This window comes from Musa acuminata, chromosome BXJ2-9 (genome assembly GCF_036884655.1).
Source record: "Musa acuminata AAA Group cultivar baxijiao chromosome BXJ2-9, Cavendish_Baxijiao_AAA, whole genome shotgun sequence".
Lineage (NCBI taxonomy): Eukaryota > Viridiplantae > Streptophyta > Magnoliopsida > Zingiberales > Musaceae > Musa > Musa acuminata.
Window position 1 is genome coordinate 45,181,120 of NC_088346.1, and position 22,319 is coordinate 45,203,438.

Consider the following 22,319-nt stretch of genomic DNA (forward strand, 5'->3'; position numbering starts at 1 on the left):
GATTTCCTAATTTGCTAACAAGACAAGGATTGAGATAAGAAGAGTACATAACTTTGGGTGACCACTTGATTTTAGGTGAGGAATTGGTAGAAACTTTTGGAAGAAGCCTTACACACATGGGATGGATAGTCCAAATCCACTTTTGGGATAACCCTTTTTTGGAAGAAGCCTCACCCACTTGGATTACTTGCATGACACAAGAATAAATGACAACATTTCCAATACTGTGGAATCTGCAACAGCTCAAAGGAACCACAACACAGTTTCATCAGATCTCCAACTCCAATTCATGTATGCTGTGTAATAAAGAGATACATGTGCCATATTTTTCTTACAATATTTGAGTTAAGACTCTTCACATCAAGGATGCTCCCTTCTATCATTTTCTGATTACAATATGATATGCTTCAACAAGCAAAATCAACCATCAATCCACATTAGTCCCAATGTCCCACAACCATTGACTTGTTTGCTTGAAAATTTTGCAAGTTTTTTACAATCAAGCTTACAGCTAAAACATAGCATCTGCACAGGATTATTAAGGCTCAAGGAGTTATGGATTTAGTGCAATATGAGTTTCACATAGCAGACTTCCAAATTTACAATGCTGCAGCAGTATCAGCTCGGCCGCAAACCCATAGGTGCATTGAGGAATCGGTGCACCATGTATCACGCATCCAGCAGCAGGATCCTCCACTCCAACCCAACATTCCACGCTTTACTAAGTGACGAAAACGCAGGAGACTTAAAAGCTGAATGAAAAAGGAAAAACAAAGTCATTTAATACATTACATAACAGCTATGTCATGCACATCAGTCAACAACCAGCATAGCTGTGGTGTTCTGACCTTTTATTTATGGTAGAGTTCATGCTCATTTATTTTGGCACCAGTCTGTAATTCAGCACCAAGTCTTCTGGCTTCTTCCAGATGTATGTTCGAACCGTGGCCAAACTCATTTCAGGTGATAGGACCTGCACTCATGTCCATATACAATTGCTATATTAGTTGTTTAGGTTCCAGAAGAGACCATAGGTATCATGAAATCAAACAATCTAAGTACATTAGAGGTTCTTCACTGGTCAAAAACAAAGAATACTCATGATATTCCAGATACTGATTTCCTTATTATTTCACTCTCTTTTATTCAACTAAGAAAAGTCCCATAGTAGTGACACCAATATATGACAAGAACATAACCATGATACGTGATACAATCACATCTAAACAACTAGACAGCAGTTGAAAGTATTCAAAGATGAGACCAAACAGTGAACTAAATGTAAACATAAGAAGTGAAGGTGTGTAATGCTTGTTGCCAGCGACCTCATTAAATTCTGATGAAGGAAGCCAACATGCACAATGTTTAGATATGATGAAGATATAACTACAGAATGAAAACAAAAGCCTGAAAATCCAATGTAGATTTCCTTGGAACTTGCCTGATTATTACACACAATTTCTATTGATGGCTTCATCTTTTGCCATGGCTTCATCCCTGGCCGTAGAGAAACGTCTCCAAGGGTTGAAAGCTGGGATGGTCCTGTACTTAATCCCAAACCAGATGCTCCATCAGAGCTTCCACCATCCAATGGTTTGTCAAGAACCATCTTTTCAATGACATAATTAATCACCTGAAAAGGTAAGATAATAGAAAAAACCTATCAATGATGAATTAAAGAATATCATGGGTGTTCATATAATACACTTCCCTTACAAAGTTATTCAGAAGAAAAGCAAATGAAAAGGTCATTGTATATAAGAAAGAAAACTAAACGATACGACAAGACTTAGTCCAAGTTGCACTTCACATCCAACAATAGAGAATGAAGTCATAATCATCAAACTGAACAGGCAAAGAGTTTTCAAGGCCCAATACAGATCATTAAGCAATAGACTATCACTCGAATTAAGAAAATTCATCATCCAAAATTTTCCAAGAAATTTGAAAGTCATGACCCAATATATATGTAGTGTATTACATTCTAGTTTTATTGATAATGATAGAACGTCAGTGGGCCATGAAGCCATCGTAAGTATATAATTTCTATTGACTACCTCAGATCCAATTGCAAATTAAATGAGTGAAAATATGACTTCCTCATTTGTCATATGTACACTGAACATATGTAATTGTTATAAAGCTGCTTCACACCACAAAACATGAACAGAAAATTTATTATCAACATGTTGAAGATATTGAAATGCATTCCTTGTATATCACCATTCTCTTATAAATAGAATATGCCACTCAAGTTTTGTTTCAATAGCCACACTAGGACACTTCAGAGGCCATAACAACTCGAGTATGTTACGATATTTTGGCAAACAAAAAGCAAAAAAAAACTGCACATCTTAAGTCATATTACAGTAACCTAACTTAGTGCCAAATACTTAGTGCTTGGTGTCAAATGCTCAGTGCTTAAAACAGATACTTACTTTGTTAATCCTCAATATCCGTGGAGCACTCAATTTACCTTGTGTTAGTATTTGGACACTTGAACCTTCACAAGCTTGCAAATGAAAGCTACATCTACACAGAATAAAGCAACTGAAAGGTGACAAGATTTCCAAGATAAACAACACAAAAATTAAATATTGTCCCATAACAAATAAATACGGTGACAAAATTTCCAAGATAAACAACACAAAAATTAAGCATTGTCCCATAACAAATAAATATAACCTGAATTCTCATTCTTGAGCACATAATACTTCTAATATAGTAGCATCTCAATCAAATATAGGACAACAGTGAAATTCAACAAGATAATGGAAACCAAATATAGCTACATTAAGAAACAAATCTGGAGGCTAAAACAATACAAACCTATTCCACCACTAATACCAATCTAAGAGTGTGGAGTATTTCAGCTAAATGTGGGGAATATATTAATCTTGATTCACTACTAAACACAGGTCAACAGGTTCTTAAAAAAAGAAATTTTCTTTTTTTATAACTGTGTTAGCCACTTTGAATTTTATAACTGTGTTATGTTCTTCTACCACGAGAAATGCATCTAAATTTGCAGGAAAATTGGTGGGAGATTTGCAAACTTAAGAAAAAGTGAAGTAGATAGACATACTAACGTATTCACATAAGACATCAAAACAACCAGAAGCAAGAACTATATGACAAAAACACATGATAGATAGTCGCTGTTCAGCTTCTATATCCAACATATTTATTAAGTTTTCCAATATTTGGAGTATCTAGACATCACATGTTCTTTTGCTACAAATCCATGATGTCCTTGTTAGGATACCATATACCTCAGGTACTCCTCCAGGCCTCGTGTGCAACTAAACTGGAATCACCTCCCACTAATTTATCACAACATCCTCACCACTGACTTAAAAGTCAAATCACATTTTGGTTGTCAACTGAATCTACAGTGCTCCTTAATCCATATGGAGTGGCCCAATGAATTGAATTGGTGCTAAATGGACAGTAAGCATATAAAGATTTCCTGTAAAAATTAATAATTGGTGATATATTTTATTAAATGACAGTTGGTTATATGGTTATCTACATCTTGATTTTTTTTCAATTTTCTTCTCAAAAGGAGAGAAGAAGAAGATGGTGCACAGAGAGGCTGTTTGAACAGTGGAGTTAATCAAGATTTTCATCGGTATGAAATGGACATTTCAATGGAAAATTATATACTTAACAAGCCTCAATGCCCCACCTACATCAAGGTCTACACTTACGTAGTTTGGTGGGTATACCACATTCACTTTACATTAATGATTTCACATTTTAACATACTAAGGAAACAAAGGCTCAATCCACGGACAAAATCAGGGTATCCATCTCACCTTATTAAATTCTATCAGTTAATAAACTGGATTATGGACTGACTACTTGCACTAACTCTGATGCATTGAACATGAAAGGAGCTGACCAATTTCCAACATAACTTATCATGACCGCTCTTGTGGCTCTTGAGAGAGCCAACAGTCACCCATCAGTAGTCGACAGCAGAAAAATAGAAAGATTGAAGCAAACCACAAAACTAGAAGGGAGTAAATCCTGATTTCGATGTTACAACCATTTTCCTTTTTTTTCCTCCAAGTTACTTGACCTTGATGACAAAGGTAACAGGCAACCAGGAGCACCTTGTTAAAAGACCACTGTTTCTAGTATATTGCTGTTAAAAGAAACAATACAAAATCAAATAAATAAAAAAATGTCTTTGAAGTTAACCCAAACTATTCCTGTCGTTTTATTTGATCCCCCACTATAGTATACACATCATAAAATTATGCCTCCCAATTTCGCAAACTTGTTCAATTCAGACTACAATGGTCGAAAGGGTGCTTTATCTTATGCTTATAGCAAATTTTGTTAATTATATAGGTATACAGAATAACACATGTTATATGCTAACCCAAAAAATGAAAATTATAGGAAACAACAGAATCATGAAATACCAAACTTGACAAGAAAGTTTCAATCATGCTTGACAAACACAACCCTATAAGCATCCAACTCTCATATTATTAACTCATCTAACATGCTAGAAAAACATTAAAAAAATAGTATAAAAATAATTTGAAACACCATTAGGAATTCCTTGTGTTTTCTCTCCTGATTAATTTTCTTAAAGTTACCACAATTTATCCAACAAGTTCAGGACATAAAGTTATACTTTGGCTCTTGAAATACAGAAACAGAACAAGAAATAGTATACTTAATTTAAAATATCATAATGCACAAACACACATTTAAGTATTAAGGTACATGCAAATAAAAATGAAATCAAAATAGGAATTATTTTTTTTACAGCAGAATGAAAGAAAATATATCTTACTTTGTATTTTCCCTTGGAGGTAATCGTCCATTTAAAACACAATCCATACACCACCATGGAAGATCCTTCTCATCTTCTGTGCCATCTAAATCTGTTATCTTCTTTCTCCAAGGACCTCCATGCGAACCCTCCGTAACTATGGATGGAGGTGAATCGGTAGCAAATTCAAAAGAAGGAAGCACAACGAATGTGTTGTTTTCTGTCCCATCATCCACCTCAATTTTTGAATGTGGAAGATTTCTAGTGACATCATTTGAAGATGCGACATTTCCATTTGACGAAGCTTGTGATCCAGATCTCTGCCTTCTTTTAGCTGCCCAATGGACCAACAAACCACGAAGTGTCTCCTGTGCTAAGTTAACCTGCAGGATTCACAGATCTTACATTGTTAAACTTATTAGTTATTACTACTGAAGATCAATTTTCTTTCCCAACATGTTTAACATTCCACAAAATAGCTAAAAATATTTAATTATCGCAAACTTATATCTCTGTCCATCCATAGAGCACATATATTTGAGGTTAATATGTGTTATCAAGTCACCTTATATTTTTAGAATATTAACCAAAGGTTATTATAAACTGTTTGCTTCTAAGAAGCCAAGTCAGAATTTTTAAAAAGGTTAACAAAACACTGGATGAATGATTTACCTTCAGATCTTCTGGTGCTCCTGATATATTCAAGTCAACAGCATACATCTCAGCAGAAAAGCATTGAGGGGTATCCAAATGAATAGACAAGCTTCCAAGTCGAGTGTCCATTGCAAACCATGCAGGTATGCTCACCTTGAAAAACAAATAGCAAAATAATTTTTTAAGGATGTAGCAGAAAGATACCACTAGAATATGTAATGTAACATCAGGTATTATCATTTCATGATAAAGTACCATTTCAAATAACTCCTCCTTTTTTTCATCAAATGAAACCTGCAGAGTGAAAAAAATTGACGCATAAATACTTATTGAAAGAACAATGCCTCTAGATTAAGATGGGCCCACTGTCAATGTATTATAGGCCACAAGATACACTAAAAGTCATTAAATCAAAATGGACAAATTAAAAAAGTCTACACATCCACTCCTTTTTCCTCTTAAAATTGTAAGAATAAATTCAAGTTATTATTTAACAACAACGCATTTCCAAGAGGTATAGAAGAGAACCTTCCCATAATCTTCAATCACAATGCCCCTGGTAATCTCCCACAGCTTGACTGAACCTGATGTATCCTGTAAAGAACATGTCGAAATCATCACCTTTGAGCTATTAAAGCTAACTTCACTTTCAGGACTGAGAGCAGTATCTAAAGGATACAAGGTACCTTTGTCAAAACATGTCTCCTGTTATTCAAGATTTCATACTGTACAATTCCTGGGATTCCAGGAATAGTGAAAGATGGTTCTTTGTACACAGGAACCTGTAAAAAGAAGTATTTACTTAAATAATTGATGAAGATAATTATGATATATTAAGGTCATATTTACTCTCCAACAGAGATAGGAAATTGAAAACAACTATTCATAATTCCTAGAGAACTCTCAATTTGCAAAGTTTCCTTATAATTTGTCCGGTTATTTGTACTGGAACATATTGGACTGGTGCGTACAGAGATAACTATTGTGCTGATGAAAATTGCATTCAGGTTCCTCAAATAATATTGCAAGTACCATATTAAAAAATTACTCAAAGGGCAACAACTAATCAAGATTCAATTTATAGCAGAAGCAAAAATTAGAAAAGCACAAACACCATATTCATAAGTTATCCTAAGAATAACAATTTTAATCAAGATTCAATTAATTTGTAGCAAAAGGGAAAACTCTTGATTGGCAATGAAGCCTCGCTGAACAAGCTTACTATAGAATGAATCAAATACTTCATTCAAGAGTTTGAAGCAGTGATTTAAAAAGCGTTAGGCGTCAAGATCCCAAAACGCCCGAGGCGTTAAGCGCTCGCCCGAGCGAAGCGATGTGCTCTGAAATATTAAAATATAAAAAATAATAAATTGATAAATAGAGATTAACAATATTAAAATCTAAATATGGACAATTATATGATAAGAGTAGTTAACAATATTTAATCTATTGTTAGCAGTAGTTAGAGGGGAGAAAAAAGTCATCGACGGTGGAACGTGGGGAAGGAGAGGATAGCGGTGACGGAGAAACTTTCGAAAGTTCCAAAAGGCGGCAATGACAGGAAGTTGCGAACGACAGCAGCAACAACAAAGGAAGCTTCGGATGATAGCAGTGAGGAAGCTTAGGATGACAATAGCGGCGATGGAGGAAACTGCGGACGGTAGTAGCAGCAACGAAGAAAGCTTCGGACAGCAATAGTGGCGACGTCCGAAGCTATGGACGACGACGTCGTGGGCAAAGGAAGTTTCATATGTATCCATTGATGGCGGAGGAAGATACGATCCTCTCCCTCAATAGTGGAAGGAGTTGCACAAGAAAGAAACAATGGTGGAGGGAACTACGCATGAAAGCTACACCTTCGGACTCGTCCATTGGCGGCAGAGGAAGCACAGTCCTATGCGTTGACGGGGAAGGCGGCAAAGGTAGCGACAGAGGAAGTGTCAATGGCGGAGGCAACGACTACGCTAGGGTTGCTCGTGGTCACGCGGGGGGGGGGGGGGGGGGGGGTGGGGGGGCAAGGGGTGGGTTTTGCTAATAAAGTAACTTTATGTAGTTTAGTTGGTTCAATCGAACCAACTAGCTACTGTTCACCCGAACCGGATTTAATAGTCTGGTTCGATTGCATGGTTTCTATCGAGTGCTCGCCCAAAGCGCCCGATGCTTGGGTTCAGGGGAGCGCCCAAGCGGTGCTTCATTGAAGTCCATCGCCTAGTGAATCTATGAGGCGCTCAGGTGAGGCGAGGCGAGACCTGAGCGCCTAGGCGAGCGCCCGGGAACCTATTTAGACCCCTAGTATGAAGAACTTCAAGCCACAAGTGCTGAGGCCAAAACTTTACATTATAGTTCTTCCATTCAGTTAGTTTGACCATCTCTAGTAAAACACATGACAGATTTATCAGTTCAAACAATCCTAGACAACTGATATTATCTTCAAAAGGAATCAAGACCTGGGACTTCATCAAAAGTTTCATTGCACACACACCACTAATTATTTTCACCCTTGAACATTTCTGTTAAAGATGTCAACCAAATTTGGCTCAATTATCTCTAATGAATTTGGCCTGGTGTGCAATGAGAATTGTCAGATTTTACATGTTACAAAGCCAGAACGAAGATAAAAAATTAGGATCAATGTTCATAGAGAATAATAAAAAAAGTTCGACTAAATTCCAGGAAAGTGCAACAACTACTGAGCAGCAAATACATGGATGTGCAGTTATAAAAAATCTGTATAGTCCAATTCACATTTCATCAAATTGTAGACTTGAAAGGAAAAAAGATTTGCCCAATCAAAAAGTAGGTGAATGGCTAGATCAGATCCTAGATACAGCATTGAACATTAATGATGCCTAATTAAAGAAAAATAATCAAGATAACCAGATGTAACAAAAAACAAACTAGTCAGGAAAAATTGATTTGCCCAATCAAAAAGTAGGTGAATGGCTAGATCAGATCCTAGATACAGCATTGAACATTAATAATGCCTAATTAAAGAAAAATAATCAAGATAACCAAATATAACAAAAAACAAACTAGTCAGGGAAAAATGATTTGCTCAATCAAAAAGTAGGTGAATGGCTAGATCAGATCCTAGATACAGCATTGAACATTAATAATGCCTAATCAAAGAAAAATAATCAAGATAACCAAATATAACAAAAAATAAACTAGTCAGGGGAGACTATCTTGAAATAATATCCTATCACAATATATCATGCATTGCAATGTGTGGCTTACAGGAGCAGATCCTTCTAAAGAAGCTCTTGCCCTTGTAAATGACAAATTTCCAGCTAAAAATGAACCACCTCTTTGAAAAACCTTCTGAGGGTTACATCCTTCTGCTGGCAACCTATGTACAGAAGAATCTGTCGTTGCAACCCATATACTATCATCCTGCAAGGCCATTTGTAGAATTGGGTGTTCTTTTGTGTAAAGCAAAAGGCTTTCCCTCGTTGACAAGTCTGTCAGGTACAACTAACATATACAGAATCATATGGAAAAGAACAGATTAGAGAATGCAGAACAGTTGATCTTTATAAAAGAAAGGTATGGGGAATTCCTATACTTACAGATAGGTCCCTCCCACCACTATAAACATGTGTGAATGTTGAATTGCTGGCAAGTGCCCAGACTGAGTCTGTATGGACAGCATAAGAATGGACACATCGTTGTTGACCAAGATCCCACAGACTACAAAAAATAACATGTGATAGACTAAACAACTACCCAACCACAAAAAGGAAAGGACTTGCAGGATTGCTATTAGTTAAACAACATTAACTAATTCCATGTGGAGAACTGGCATAGGGACAGAAATCAACGTCGAAAGAAACCAAACACAAAATCAACATTAAAAATTATACATAAAGAGAAAAGTTATCTCCAAATCACATGTTGCCTAAGCTATTAAAATCAAACACAAAATCAATATTAAAAGATAGATAGTGCATAAATCAATAAGAAATGAGAGAGAGAATGTGAGGGGCAGAGAGAGAGAGAGAGAGGCATTGGTTACCGGATCATTGAATCGGACGACCCTGATAAACAAAACCTGCAAAACAGATTAACAAACCAAGTCTTTACTAGCACCAAGCACACTATAAATTATGACAATGACCCACAACAAAAAAATTCATTATAGACAAGTCCTGATAAATACAAGTGTGGTATTAACTATTAAGTATATCGAAGTCAAAGCACATAGTATGCAAGTAATTGGAAAATTATACTAATGTTTAATAAATCAAAATATGACTACGATGCAGTCTAGAAGTCGCCAAAATTGAAAACGTATGGAAAGGTAAACAGGGGGCATGACAAAGGCCCATACTGTAGTGGCATTTGTAATGCTACCTAAAGCTAAACTTTATTTATCTAGGATCCAAATGTGGATCAACATGAAATAGATTCCACAGCTGGTTTACTGTGATTTACTTTTCCAATTTATATTACCAGGAAAAACTGAGATGTATATAAACTTCAGATAAGAGTTTCCTCATCTCGTCATAGCCCTGTGCTGGTTCTAGACCAGCCAAGCACATGCCTCTCTCACTGAAACATGCCAGCCACATGCCTATTCATGTGCTGAAAATCATATGACAATCACATACCGACTACAATGATGAAGTATTGATAAACCAAAATGAAAATGAACAGAAAGGTAAACAAGTGACATGACCAACACCCATACTGAACGTCATTCAACTACGATCCAAGTGTCAAACAACATGGACCAAATTTCGTAGCTGGTTTACTGTGATTTCTTTTTCAATTTATATTTCCAAGAAACCATGAGATGCATATAAACTTCTGAGAAGGGTTTCCTCGCCTCAGCATAGCACTGTGCTGGTACTAGACCAGCCAGGCACATGCCTATCTCACTGAAACATGCCAATGCATGTGCAAAAAATCATGTATGAGTAAAAACACAATAGAGTAGATAAGAAATTTTACATTATACTGAATTCAAAACATGAAACCTACACACCTGCCCGTGGAGTCAAGAAGCAAGGCCCTAATATTGTCAGTATGCCCTCTAAGCTTCAGATTTTTTGAACCAGTTCTTGGATCCCAAACCCGTATAACCTACAGAAAGCCAGTATGTACATTAAAGATTTCATATACAAACATCAAAAGTAAAATCAAACATCATACATGATATCTAGCTGTATAGCCATAAAAAATCCTCATAAGAAACATCTGCACATTATTGGCAATCTGAATGTCATGGAAACCAGTATATTCAGTACAAAGAATCTATCAGTACCTTTTCAGTTCCACCTGAAACTAGTAAGGTCCCACTATCGTTCATTGCCAATGCATAAACTGACTCCTTGTGGCCTTTGGCAACAATAGGACTATATCCACGGGATTGGTTGTTATGAAAAGACATGTTGTTGCCAGTATTCATACCACGTAAACTTGACAAAGGAAGTCCCAAATTTCCATTGGGAAGTTCTTCTTCTTTTGGATCAACAGTCTTAGCAAGTGGTAGAAGTGCTGCATCAATGTCCCATATGAAAACCTCCGCACCAAGCCCCCCAGAGGCAACTATATTGCTCTAACACGAGCGATGTTAGAAAAACAATCAGAAACTTTGACATATAAAGTGTATCTCAACATGAAAAATAAAAAACTAAAATAAATACCAGCATATTGTTCAAACAGAAAACAAAAAGTAATCTATTTGTTACATGAACTCGAGAACATAAATAATTACATTTTTCTCAGCAGCAGCCAGACAAGTAACATAGTCAGAATGCTGTCGAAGAGTTCTACTGCAAACACCATCAGACAAGGGATTCCATATCTGATAAAAAAAGATGGAGTTAACAAAAAGTCATTTCTTCAAAGATTAAAACAATCTTTTTGAAGTGTAGAACCTTCAGAGTGGTGTCAGAGGAACAGGAAACAAGATTATTTCCAGCCAGAACTGCATCATTGACCTGCATAACAAGTGCATTAACTAAGATAACCAAAGTTGCCCGAAAATAACTTCCAGCATGAAGCTGCCATGTATTATTTAGCAAATTACTAAGTTTTAGTGAAAAAAAAGGCATGATTAAGCCGACAATCACTCATTATAATAAAGGCAGCAATTGACTGCCATGTCTATATGGGCAGTGATAATGGATCTATTGGCATGGATCATGATATTAGGTCCTTGGTTTGTGTCACCACCATAGTTACTGAAACCAAATTGGGAAACAGCCCAACTGAGCCTTAGGTTTCACTGACTGGATTAGTGGATCAGCTGATCGGATTACATGTTTAATTAAAAAAATATTAAAAATTAATACTAATTCAAATGTATATGTACTACTAAGAAATATTTTTAAACATTAAAACATATTAACATTTATAGAAAAATGACAATCTTAATATAAAGGTTTAGCCGGAGGATGGAGGGCCATCGAAGGAAGAGGAGCGATGAGCCTATTGGCTCAGCTGCAACTTCTAATATGCAATGAACAAGCTCATCATATGACTGGATGACAAGCAAACTGCAAATATTATTTCTGATATACATTGGTTGTGCATGAAATAGTTTCTGTTACTTGGCCAATATAGACTTCAACTTCATCTAGGTGATAGAAAAACAAAAGAAATCATGCATGCTCATCCATGATATAGGAAAATAAATTGAAAGAGGACTCTCAAGGCAGCAACTATTGGAGACTCTCTTCAAATCGAATGCTCTTATAGTTCTACAACCTTTTGTAGATCTGTCGCATTCTCTTCAAATTCTGATGTTGTAGAGCATGACATATCTTACATATCTCCAATTTATATTTTTTATTATGACAATTTATTTAGTTTACGTTTGTATTGTATAATTGCTTATGTAGTTTCTATAATCAAACACTACTAAGGTGTAAATCTCTACATAACTAAAATTACTTTTTTTCAGCTTATTGTGGTCAGGTTTTTAACATCTGTTGCACATTTCACTTGCTTGTGCAAATTTTTAATGCTACACAATTGTTCTATTTCGAACCAGAATAAGCAGCAGAACTTTATGAGGCTAAGATTGGCTAATCAATTGAAAACAGATAATATGCCCTCTCGAATCCTAGGCTTCCACTAAAAGTCTCCTGTTACCTGAACACTCTTCAGCATGTTAGAAATTCCAGGGGGTTACAGGGAAAACAAGAGAAGAGAAGAAAGATCCAATTGAACTATAAAATAGAAATAAATTCTGGCATTGAAAAATACCCAATCGACATGTGATTCAAATGTTGCCGAACAGGTAGCATCATTATCACTCAGAGCCCATCTTTTCAGTGTCCCATCTCTGCTCCCAGTAAAGAGATGATCACAACCATTGGGAGTTGCAGAGTTTAGAATGGCCAAACAGTTAATGCCTGCACAATGCTGCATCCAAGGACAAAAATTGAAATAAAATGTAATATGTCTGGTGACAAACTTACAAAAATAATCTTGAAACACAAAGGCACCATCATCATATACAAAGGCACTGGTCAGAAATATATCAAGAATCAGAAATGTAATTACCTTTGTGTCATCTGCATCATTCAGAACATATGTTAGGCGCTTCTCCTTTCTAGGACGTGTTGAATTGGAAGTGTTACCAGCACTGGCCACACGGTGCATTGCAGCTTGAAGCTTTCCTGTAACATGCACAACTTTTAAGTTAGATCAAATAGATAGTATGATAATTTAAGACTAAACAGCAACTGACTTATTAAAGATGTAAGAAACAAACAATCAATTAAACACATCACATGAAATAAAACCACAAACAAGAAATTGCATGCACTTAAATCCAGTAAATTGTGTTCAATAAATCATGATATCACATAAGACATGAAGGCACAGGATGTCATCCCTGATCTACACAAGCATGCAGTTAAATCAAGTGACCACATCGCATGCAATATAACCACAAACAAGAAATTAGATGCACTTGCACCAACTAAATTGTGTTCAAGAAGACATAATATTATGTAAGACACGAAGGCTTACGCCATCTTTGGATTAGCACACCATCATCCCTGATATACACAAGCATGCAGTTAAAATAGGATGTGTCCCAAAAATAATGCTCCCCACTGGTGCATGGATTTAGTTTAGCGTTTTAATTTGGAAAAAAAAGCCATAATTTCAATATTCTATAGATTATAGCACTAAGATTTAGTTCATTACCGGTGATGCACTCAACAAAGGATGATAGCACACATGGCATTTAATTTAAATAATGGATAAGTAATTCAGATGCTTCATAGGAAAATTCCATGCTGATGGAGGCATAACCTCTAAAGAACAAACTATTATAATTGCTACAAAAGTTGGACCCTTATCCATGATTTTGTAAACTTGATATATTATATAATAGGGTTTTCTTGCTAATGTGCTCAAACTCCCTAATATTCTGTGGTTTTCTAAAGAGTCAATCACAAACATGCACCCAACTGACCAACCATCTGGAAGGTAAACAATGGTTAAATATGCCCTACATGTACATTAACTTTTCTGAATATACTAACCCATCCTTCTTGACAATGTGCAATTCAATTCTCTTAGTGTTATCGCTTCACATGTAAATTATGAAGTTTCCAAAGTTGTATTATGTTCGACCACAAGTTAACACAAACATCAAAAGAAACACAATGCCACTTCAGAGTTTCACTACATTGTAGCTCAAAAATAGTGCAAATAACAAAAGAAACAAAGTACCGCTTGAAAGTCGCATTACATTGTACCACAAAAATAGAGCAAACAAAAAAAGTAATAAAAAGTTGCATAATAAATAAGTGAAGAATAGCTCTAGGTTCCATCATATACATATATCATCATAAAACAGATCAATACCAGAACTAGGTATGTAGATTGCATAAAACTTCATATTGTTTTTAGTCCTCTAAAGATTACAAAAAATAAAAACATAAAAAATGTGACACAAACGATGTCCTCAAACAAGTTGAGGCACATAATTTAGGGATTTTGACACTAATGAAACCAAGCAAAAGAACAACACTGAAACCAATTAAGATAACAGGTCTTACTTTCTGAAATCTGTCTAAACTAGGCATCAAAACTACAACATATGGCCATTCGTTATTTTGATTCAGCAAGCTGAATTTCAGCTTTCAGTTTCAGGAAATGGAAGTTCATTAATCAGCTGATCAGCATTCATTTCAAAGACAAATTTCCTCTTTTAAATCCAATTAACTTGCTAGATAAGATTATCAGTAATCCTTCAAGGAGTGAAAATGAAAAGGATGTGATCAAGTTTTTATTTAATGCTACAATTTGACTACTGTGTCCTTAAAAATTTTTTGAAAAAGAAGAAACTGCTTTTCATGCAGGATAGCATTCATTTTGCTATGTGGTATATCCTTGAATAAACACTAAAAAGGAACACGATTGACTCAACCAGCAAACCTCATTTAATGGTCTGATGTTCCTCACTATGCCTACACATGGTTAGGAGCCAGATCAGATTGGGTCAACCCAGACCCAATCCAATGCTACGGAAATCCAACCTAAAGTACCTTTTACATCCGATTGTTTCCACAGCTCGTTTTGGAAAAAAAGAAAAACAATTCCATCCTGCAATTGGTAGGGCCTGTTTCTGAATGTAATCCACAATAGACTCTAATTTTAAACTTAACGGAGTAGCAATATAAGTCTTAGCATAATTCTTAGGGCAACTTTGACAAGGCAAACACAGGGAATCATCCATAATCCAATCCAGCAGGAAAATGAAAATCTTTCTATTGATACGGTAATTCATGTTGCACATGAGATATACATTAGCTCTCATTCCTTCATCTTACACATTCATAAATCCATATTCTTTAAGATGAGGAGAATAACAACACATTCAAGATAATTAAAGAAAAATGGTATTTTTCGGTAAATAATATGTGGAAAGAAAAGCAAGCAAAAAATTCAGGGAAAGAAAGGGAGCAAACCTTGACGATGATAAGATTGAAAGAGAAAACCCCTCTACCAAAAGCAAATCCGGAGAACGTCGCCGACCGCCAGCGGAATATATCCTTGGTCACGCGCCCGTTACCTGCTATTTGGAGGGATGTGGCGCCACGACGGCCGAGGGTGACGGGTGGACTTGCTGCAATCAATTCCCAAGGGAGATGTAAAGGGCAGCGAAACCCGCCGATCGAGTGAAAAGAGGGTTCTTCTCCGGCCGCAGGTTAGGGATGACGAAAGAGCGATGTGTGAGTGAATTCGAGGTGCAACGGTGGGGGAAAAGAGGAGAGCGCTCCGGCGATGGGTCTCCGAAAAGTGCCGATTCTACAAACCTTGATCTGAGATTTAGGGCTTTCGTGTGGCACCGTTGAAACGAGATCTTAGTAGGAACCTCGATTGGTTTCGGCCCATAAAAGTTCACGCTTGTAGCTCTCTCTAAGTGGGCTGGTCATCGGACAAGGATCAGCCCATTTCATCATCACAAGGCTTAGCCCATGACAGGCTTTGCCCCATTTGGAAAGACGACAGTAGCATAGTACTCGGATGTCTTTACGAGATTAACTGGACAATTGAACGATTGACTGCAGCAATCATCGTTGACTATGGTTTCATGTTATGGCTGTCGCTGTCAGCAAACCTCATCAATATCTTGGCAGTACTTGTGTCAGAACACTGCAACAAATCCACCATTGTTAGGGTAAAGAGAAGAAGAAGAAGAAGAAGAAGAAGAAGAAGAAGACAATTCAAAGTAGGTTCTCCGATTCAGAATCGTGGCTATGATTAACCAAAAGAATCGCCATGAATGTCCACAACGCCCAAGTTAGCTGCCAACCACCACCATGATCACTACTGACTCTTCCATTTGATCCCCAACACCACCAGGAATCCTTTCTTCCTGTTTTGTTTGTGTGCTACGGAGAGAGAGAATTGAATTGAAGTAGATTGGCGTGCCTCAGTGACTATATTGGCCAAACATTGACCATAGAAGGGAGTCCCCTTCGACTAATTATGGCCAACCATTGCCTTTCCTGGAGTCTTCTTCTTCCTCCTTTCAGATTTGTCTCCTTGAAGTCTCCATCTTCAAACATAATGATATCAGGACAAGTTCTTTAAAGTATATGCTACGTTATCATACTCATGCTCTAATATTTTTCCTTCTACAAGCTAACATAGAAGAATCATTCCAAACATTTCATTGGTCACAGCTCAGTTGAATTCTCTTCACGCGTCTTTGCCAGCTTCTCATATGTTTATTGGCACGATCAAACACAACTGACCTCGGACTGTCGACTGAGTTGGGAACTCAGATTGACGATTGATGCAAGCATAAGTTAGGCATGGATTGTTTGACCAAGTATGCATGCATCACTTCATCAGGCGACCATTCTTCTCGGTGGAGACGACGCCGTTGACTAGCGTCCCACCGTGGTTCGACTTGGTCATATATATGTGACGAATAAATGAGAGTTTCCACAGCATTAGATGTGATCTATGAGCCAAGATATCAACAGCAGTGCAGCTCCCTGTAAACTTGACTGCTGCTGCATGAAGATAGACATCCATGGCGAAATTGCAGCTCTTTCTGTTAGTAGAAGCACTTGCAGCAGCAGCAGCAGCTGTTCTTGGTCAGTCAACTGGTACGTACGGAAACTTCCTCTAGAATTCAGCCCTAATAATCCATGATTGTAATGAGGACTTGTGCATCAGCACGGGGATCATGCTCTGTTCAGTTTGATTCATGTTCATAAATCAAATGAGTCTTTCTTTCATCTGTGTAGCCAGGGGATCCTCACGATCATGAGAGAGGAAAGGAGAAGGATTACTCTGACTGACGTACAGCTGAATAATAGATTGAATTCTTTTGCAGGAGATAGATTGGCTGCAAACGGCACAATTGCCAGCAACCAGACCTTGATCTCCGCAGGAGGGGTGTTTCAGCTTGGCTTCTTCAACTCCTCTGGTTCAGGGAATGGATACCTAGGAATCCGGTACTACAACCCCGCAGATCCCAGTGTAGTATGGGTTGCCAACAGGAACAAGCCTCTCAACCTCTCCACTGCAACGATGAATCTGACTGCTGATGGAACTTTAAGCCTGTTCGACAACGGGATCATCATATGGTCCACAGGCACCTCGAGAGCAATTAATCCTGTCTTGCAGCTTTTGGACTCTGGAAATCTTGTGATGATCGCAGGCAATTCAAACAGTCCACTATGGCAGAGCTTCGATCATCCGTGCGACACTCTTCTACCAGGCATGAAGCTTGGAGTGGATTACAAAGCCAACATTTCTAGGCAGCTCGTGTCATGGAAGAGTCCCACCGACCCTTCTCCAGGTGACTACGCCTTCAAAATGGAGACTCGTGGTGTTCCTGAGATCTCTATATGGAGTTCATCCAAGAAAACCTATCGCACTGGGCCGTGGACGAACCAAGGATTCAGCGGAAATCCTAAAATGAAAGACAGTAATATATCGAACAAGTTGAACTTCTCATTCGTCTCAAACCAGAACGGGGTCTACTACACGACCGAATACAAGAACAATTCTCTTCTGTCACGAGCAGTGATGAATGCCACCGGGCGTTTTGAGCGATGGAATTGGGATGGAGGAAGCTGGAGCAATTTCTGGTATGTGCCGGAAGACGAATGCGATCACTATGCTAGATGTGGATCCAATAGCATTTGCACCAAAGAATACTACAGCTATTCTTGCAATTGCATCGAAGGATTTGAAGACAAAGGCAGTCTTGGATGTGAGAGGACGATACCTTTAAGCTGTTCATCGGACAGGTTTTGGAAGGTGCAAAGCATCAAGCTGCCTGACACCGAGAACGCCACTACGGACAGCTCTAAGAGCACTCTGGCCGCGTGCGAAGACTGGTGTTCCAAGAACTGTTCTTGCTTGGCATATGCTATGGCTGGCCTTAATGGCTGTGTGACTTGGAGTGGCGACTTGGTGGATCTCAGGAACTTCACTAGTGGAGGGGATGATCTATATGTTCGACTTGCTGCTTCTGAGTCTGGTAAGTGCATTGAGTCTCTCTCTGAGGTAGTATTGGATCCATGAATCAGTGGCAAAACACAGCCCCATGCCTTGTGATCTTAACAATCAGTGAGCTTAAGCTACAGTTGTTTTTTCTTCTGAAAAATCCTTTGGATTAATCATATTTATATGGTGGCTAACTTTCTTTTGTAAAGGAAATAGACCTAAAGAAATGAAATTTTCATTACTTCTGGATGGCTAGTAAAGTGATCCTGTTTCATTCATTATAATCATATACAACCCTAGATTTCTCATGTCAGAAATATCTGTAGAGTCTTCAAGGAGCAATGAGCGTGAATTGGCCATAGGTCTTCCTCTATTGCTGGGCTTTCTTCTACTGTGTTGTCTAGGTCTGCTCTTATGGTGGAGGAAGAGAGGAAAGAAACAAGGTACTGTCTTCTTCATCTGTTCTGCTAACATCTGATGGAGCATGTAGTCACTTGTACAAACTTCTACTAAAATTACATGGTTTTCTTTTCTGCATACACTAGAATATTAGGGATTGTACTGCAATTTCAGTAGAACTATGCATCACTCAAAATGTTAGCTTTTAGAATCTTTTTTTTTGAATGAGGTGTCATCATGGTTCTCAGGCATTCTTGGAACTGATACTGAGTCCTCGGTGAAGGAAACCGGCTTACTGTTGGACTTACCGAAGGTGATGGACAAAGGTACTTGGCTTTTGGTTGATGTTTCATGTTGAGAAAAATTTTGAGTCGATAATACTCTAGAAGTCAATTATCAATTTTACATCCTAAATTTGTTTAAACAAATGATGCCAATTTGCTAATTTACAGATAGCAGATTTGAGAGGCTATCATAATACAAACATATTAAGCTTCTGAAAAGCCTAGATTTTGAAAGATCACAGCAGGATTACGCTTAATCATTTCTAATGATGTTGCAGTTGATTGTAAACTGTTAGCTTAGCTGAAAGATCTTTTAAAGATTAGCATCTTCTAATCTTGAGGATTACGAAGATGACGCAGAGGACAGATAGCTTCATTATTCTGGAAAAATTGAATATAATGATAAAGAAAGCAGAAGAAGAAAACCTTTGTTTCACACTCTGTTCCTTAAGAGATCAGATTCACAAAAGCTAATTTTTGTTCAGTACCTAACAAGATTTTGTTTGAAAAGCTCAAGTCATGCAAGAATTGCAAACAACTGGCAACAAAATTCTAAATCTTAGATGTTTTGCAATTCTGATAGGCTATAGTCTATACCGATATGTAATGCCAATCTTTCTAAAGACAAACAGCATAGGATATGAGCCAGAAACCGATCATTGAACATTCAGGTGATCACAGTTCACAGTTCAATGTTTTGCTGCTTGAGAAGCGGGATCACTGTCTACAATTACATCTTCTACTCATGAATCTCTAAGACATTGAATTGCAATATGGTTATTAAAACATTTTTACTGATCTCTTTGATCATGGTGTTTCGCAGATGACCTTTTTGGTCAAAGTAACTCATCAGGTTGTGAGAGTCTACAGCAGTTACCGAGGACAGATTTTGATACATCAGAGCAGCATTGGAGATCAATCATGATCAACTCCGAGAATGCTAATCTAAATAATGAGAGAGCAGGTGGGCATCATTCACTCCGCAACACTTGCCTTACTGATGCATGAGAGATATCAAACCATCACATACAAAATCTGAGATTTCTAATACAATTGGCACATAATACCGATAAGAATTGTAGATCTAGTAGCAATAGAATTCTACTTCACATTGTGCCAATGTCGAGCTTCCGTATCCATATCAATAGATCCAAGAAACAAAGTTTGGTTCTCAGTTGACTTTCTTTTCTTTGTCAACTAAGGTTGCAATAGGTTAGGTCTTTCTTGTTTCAGGCTCCTAATCTGTAAATAATTTGTGCCAGCTTCAGTAAATCTATTGGGGACATTGTCTTCCTATGATTTGGCTACAATAAAAGCTGCAACAAATGATTTCTCAGCTGCTAACAAACTTGGGGAAGGTGGATTTGGTGCTGTTTACAAGGTAACCTTTTAGCATTACAGCAATGCAATCTTTCATCCAAAATCTATAAAGCAAACACTGCATGGAACACTCTGCAGGATCAGTTGCAAGATGGACAAACGATTGCTGTCAAGAAATTGTCAAGGCACTCATCACAGGGCCCGGATGAGTTCAAGAATGAGCTCACACTGATTGCCAACTTACAGCACAGAAACCTCGTGCGCCTTCTTGGCTCTTGCATTGAAGGAGATGAGCGACTTCTGGTCTTAGAATACATGGAAAACGGGAGTTTAGATGCCTTCATATATGGTCAGTATCTATGCCTCATTTTCTTGGTGTTCATAATTGGTTGGACAGTATATGAAATTAATCCTTTCTTTCTGCATAGATTAGGAAAATCTATTTTATTTTTTTCAGATCTTTGTGCAATGTCACAACTCTAATGAACATGGGCATATCATCTTCCTGTAATAATTGAATTGGCTCAGACAAAACTTCATGAAATCTTTAGTATCATATTCATTTACTCTTAGACTCTCAAAATGTTTCTGTATCACTTCTCTGTTTGTATTGCTGAGTAAAGAGTAGAAATTTGTGATATAGAATATAGAAAATTATCCTTTCTTCCTTTTACGGAAAATCTGGACCGGGTAGATTTCATTTATGCATACATGCGTAGAGCAAAATAATTAAAACTTTTCATCACTCTGATCATATCAAAATTGTTGCTAGATAAAACAAAAAGTGTGCTGCTAAATTGGCAAAAGCGGCTCGACATTATTGTTGGGATTGCTCGAGGACTTCTGTACCTGCATCAAGACTCTAACTTGAGGGTAATTCATCGAGATCTCAAGCCGAGCAACATCCTCCTTGACAAGGACATGAATCCAAAAATATCAGACTTTGGCATAGCAAGAATATTTGAAAGAGACGAAGGACATGAGAATGCAACCACAAGACCAGTTGGAACATTGTAAGTTTTACAGTTAAAAGAACTGTACTAAATGGATTGCTATCATAGAACATCCTAATTCTTGTTGATTTCTTACATGCAGTGGATACATGGCGCCCGAGTATTTATCGAGTGGAATCTTTTCATTCAAATCCGATGTATTCAGCTTCGGTGTTATAGTACTGGAAATCTTGAGTGGTAAGAGGAACAGGGTGTTCAATCAGGCAAACGTCCGTTTGAATCTTTTAGGACATGTAAGTACCTCAGTGAATGCTTTTACCTTCAGTGTTCCTAAATGTTGCTTCCAATTCAGTGTTTGATTTCCTCATGAACATGGCTCTGCAGGCATACAAACTGTGGAAGGAAGGTAGATCCTTGGAGATTCTTAATGATGCACTCGATTGCTCGTATCCTGCAACGGAGATTCTTCGTTGCATCCGAATGGGTCTTTTGTGTGTGCAAGAACACAGTGAAGACAGGCCAACAATGGCAGAGGTGGTCATGATGTTGGCTAGTGAAGACCAACAGTTGACTCCACTGAAACAGCCCACCATCACATTGGCAAGCAGTGATGGAGACCTCTCTTCCAAGGAAATTAGTGTGACAATTGCAGGTCGATGAAACATATTCTCTTCTACTGTAAATTAGGTTGTTTCTGATTGAGATGCCAAAATGCAACTCATATGCTACAGAACTTGTCATACTCCAAAGACAAACAAAGCAATATGCTATCAAGCAAACTCAATTGCTTTACCTTCACATTTAGCCAATCTCAGAAATCTTCATGCTTTCCTACATGCCTTCAGTCAGCTTCCTCTGGTTCAGATCTCATATCAAAGCCACTAATAACAGAGCACCACAAAAGAAAAAGCTACAATCTGAACATGAATCCTTTCTGTAACCTTAAGATCAATGATCATACTGCTGGTTTGTATC

General features: G+C 37.6%; 2 protein-coding genes across 4 annotated transcripts; one reads left to right on the plus strand and one right to left on the minus strand.

Annotated features, from left to right (window-relative positions):
* Positions 1-271: 271 nt before the first annotated feature.
* LOC135623601 (uncharacterized) lies at positions 272-15,734 on the minus strand. Of its 3 annotated transcripts, none has more exons than XM_065126750.1 (19): positions 15,385-15,733; positions 12,962-13,077; positions 12,662-12,820; positions 11,329-11,391; positions 11,166-11,255; positions 10,713-11,006; positions 10,434-10,531; positions 9,462-9,497; positions 9,016-9,136; positions 8,684-8,920; positions 6,133-6,228; positions 5,975-6,040; positions 5,702-5,740; positions 5,465-5,599; positions 4,814-5,175; positions 2,439-2,532; positions 1,442-1,633; positions 849-973; positions 272-721 (listed from the first exon to the last, which is right to left on the minus strand). In XM_065126750.1, exons 2-18 carry the CDS (start codon positions 13,058-13,060, stop codon positions 878-880), a joined length of 2,277 nt encoding a protein of 758 aa, XP_064982822.1. In that variant the 5' UTR covers positions 13,061-13,077; positions 15,385-15,733; the 3' UTR covers positions 272-721; positions 849-877. The 3 variants fall into 3 exon arrangements, with proteins under 3 accessions (XP_064982822.1, XP_064982821.1, XP_064982823.1); XM_065126749.1 differs by having other exon boundaries at positions 272-752; positions 15,385-15,732; XM_065126751.1 differs by lacking the exons at positions 272-721; positions 849-973; positions 2,439-2,532 and having other exon boundaries at positions 1,496-1,633; positions 15,385-15,734.
* A 175-nt stretch (positions 15,735-15,909) lies between these two features.
* LOC135623600 (receptor-like serine/threonine-protein kinase SD1-8) lies at positions 15,910-22,142 on the plus strand. Its single transcript, XM_065126748.1, has 10 exons — positions 15,910-17,037; positions 17,268-18,422; positions 18,715-18,831; positions 19,036-19,113; positions 19,895-20,035; positions 20,334-20,452; positions 20,530-20,740; positions 21,164-21,404; positions 21,487-21,637; positions 21,729-22,142. The coding sequence occupies exons 1-10, from the start codon at positions 16,962-16,964 to the stop codon at positions 22,002-22,004; spliced, it is 2,565 nt and encodes an 854-aa protein (XP_064982820.1). The 5' UTR covers positions 15,910-16,961; the 3' UTR covers positions 22,005-22,142.
* Positions 22,143-22,319: the final 177 nt, after the last annotated feature.

What these genes read in the sequence shown, in the direction of transcription:
- LOC135623601 (XM_065126750.1), bottom strand. Translation starts at nt 13,060, where the DNA reads ATGCACCGTGTGGCCAGTGCTGGTAACACTTCCAATTCAACACGTCCT. An exon ending in CCTCTGACACCACTCTGAAG is followed by an intron (nt 11,256 to 11,328) that starts GTTCTACACTTC and finishes TTTTTTTATCAG; the next exon opens with ATATGGAATCCCTTGTCTGA. An exon ending in CCTCCAAGGGAAAATACAAA is followed by an intron (nt 2,533 to 4,813) that starts GTAAGATATATT and finishes TATTCTGTGTAG; the next exon opens with ATGTAGCTTTCATTTGCAAG.
- LOC135623600 (XM_065126748.1), top strand. Translation starts at nt 16,962, where the DNA reads ATGGCGAAATTGCAGCTCTTTCTGTTAGTAGAAGCACTTGCAGCAGCA. An exon ending in ACTTGCTGCTTCTGAGTCTG is followed by an intron (nt 18,423 to 18,714) that starts GTAAGTGCATTG and finishes AAATATCTGTAG; the next exon opens with AGTCTTCAAGGAGCAATGAG. An exon ending in ACCGAAGGTGATGGACAAAG is followed by an intron (nt 19,114 to 19,894) that starts GTACTTGGCTTT and finishes GGTGTTTCGCAG; the next exon opens with ATGACCTTTTTGGTCAAAGT.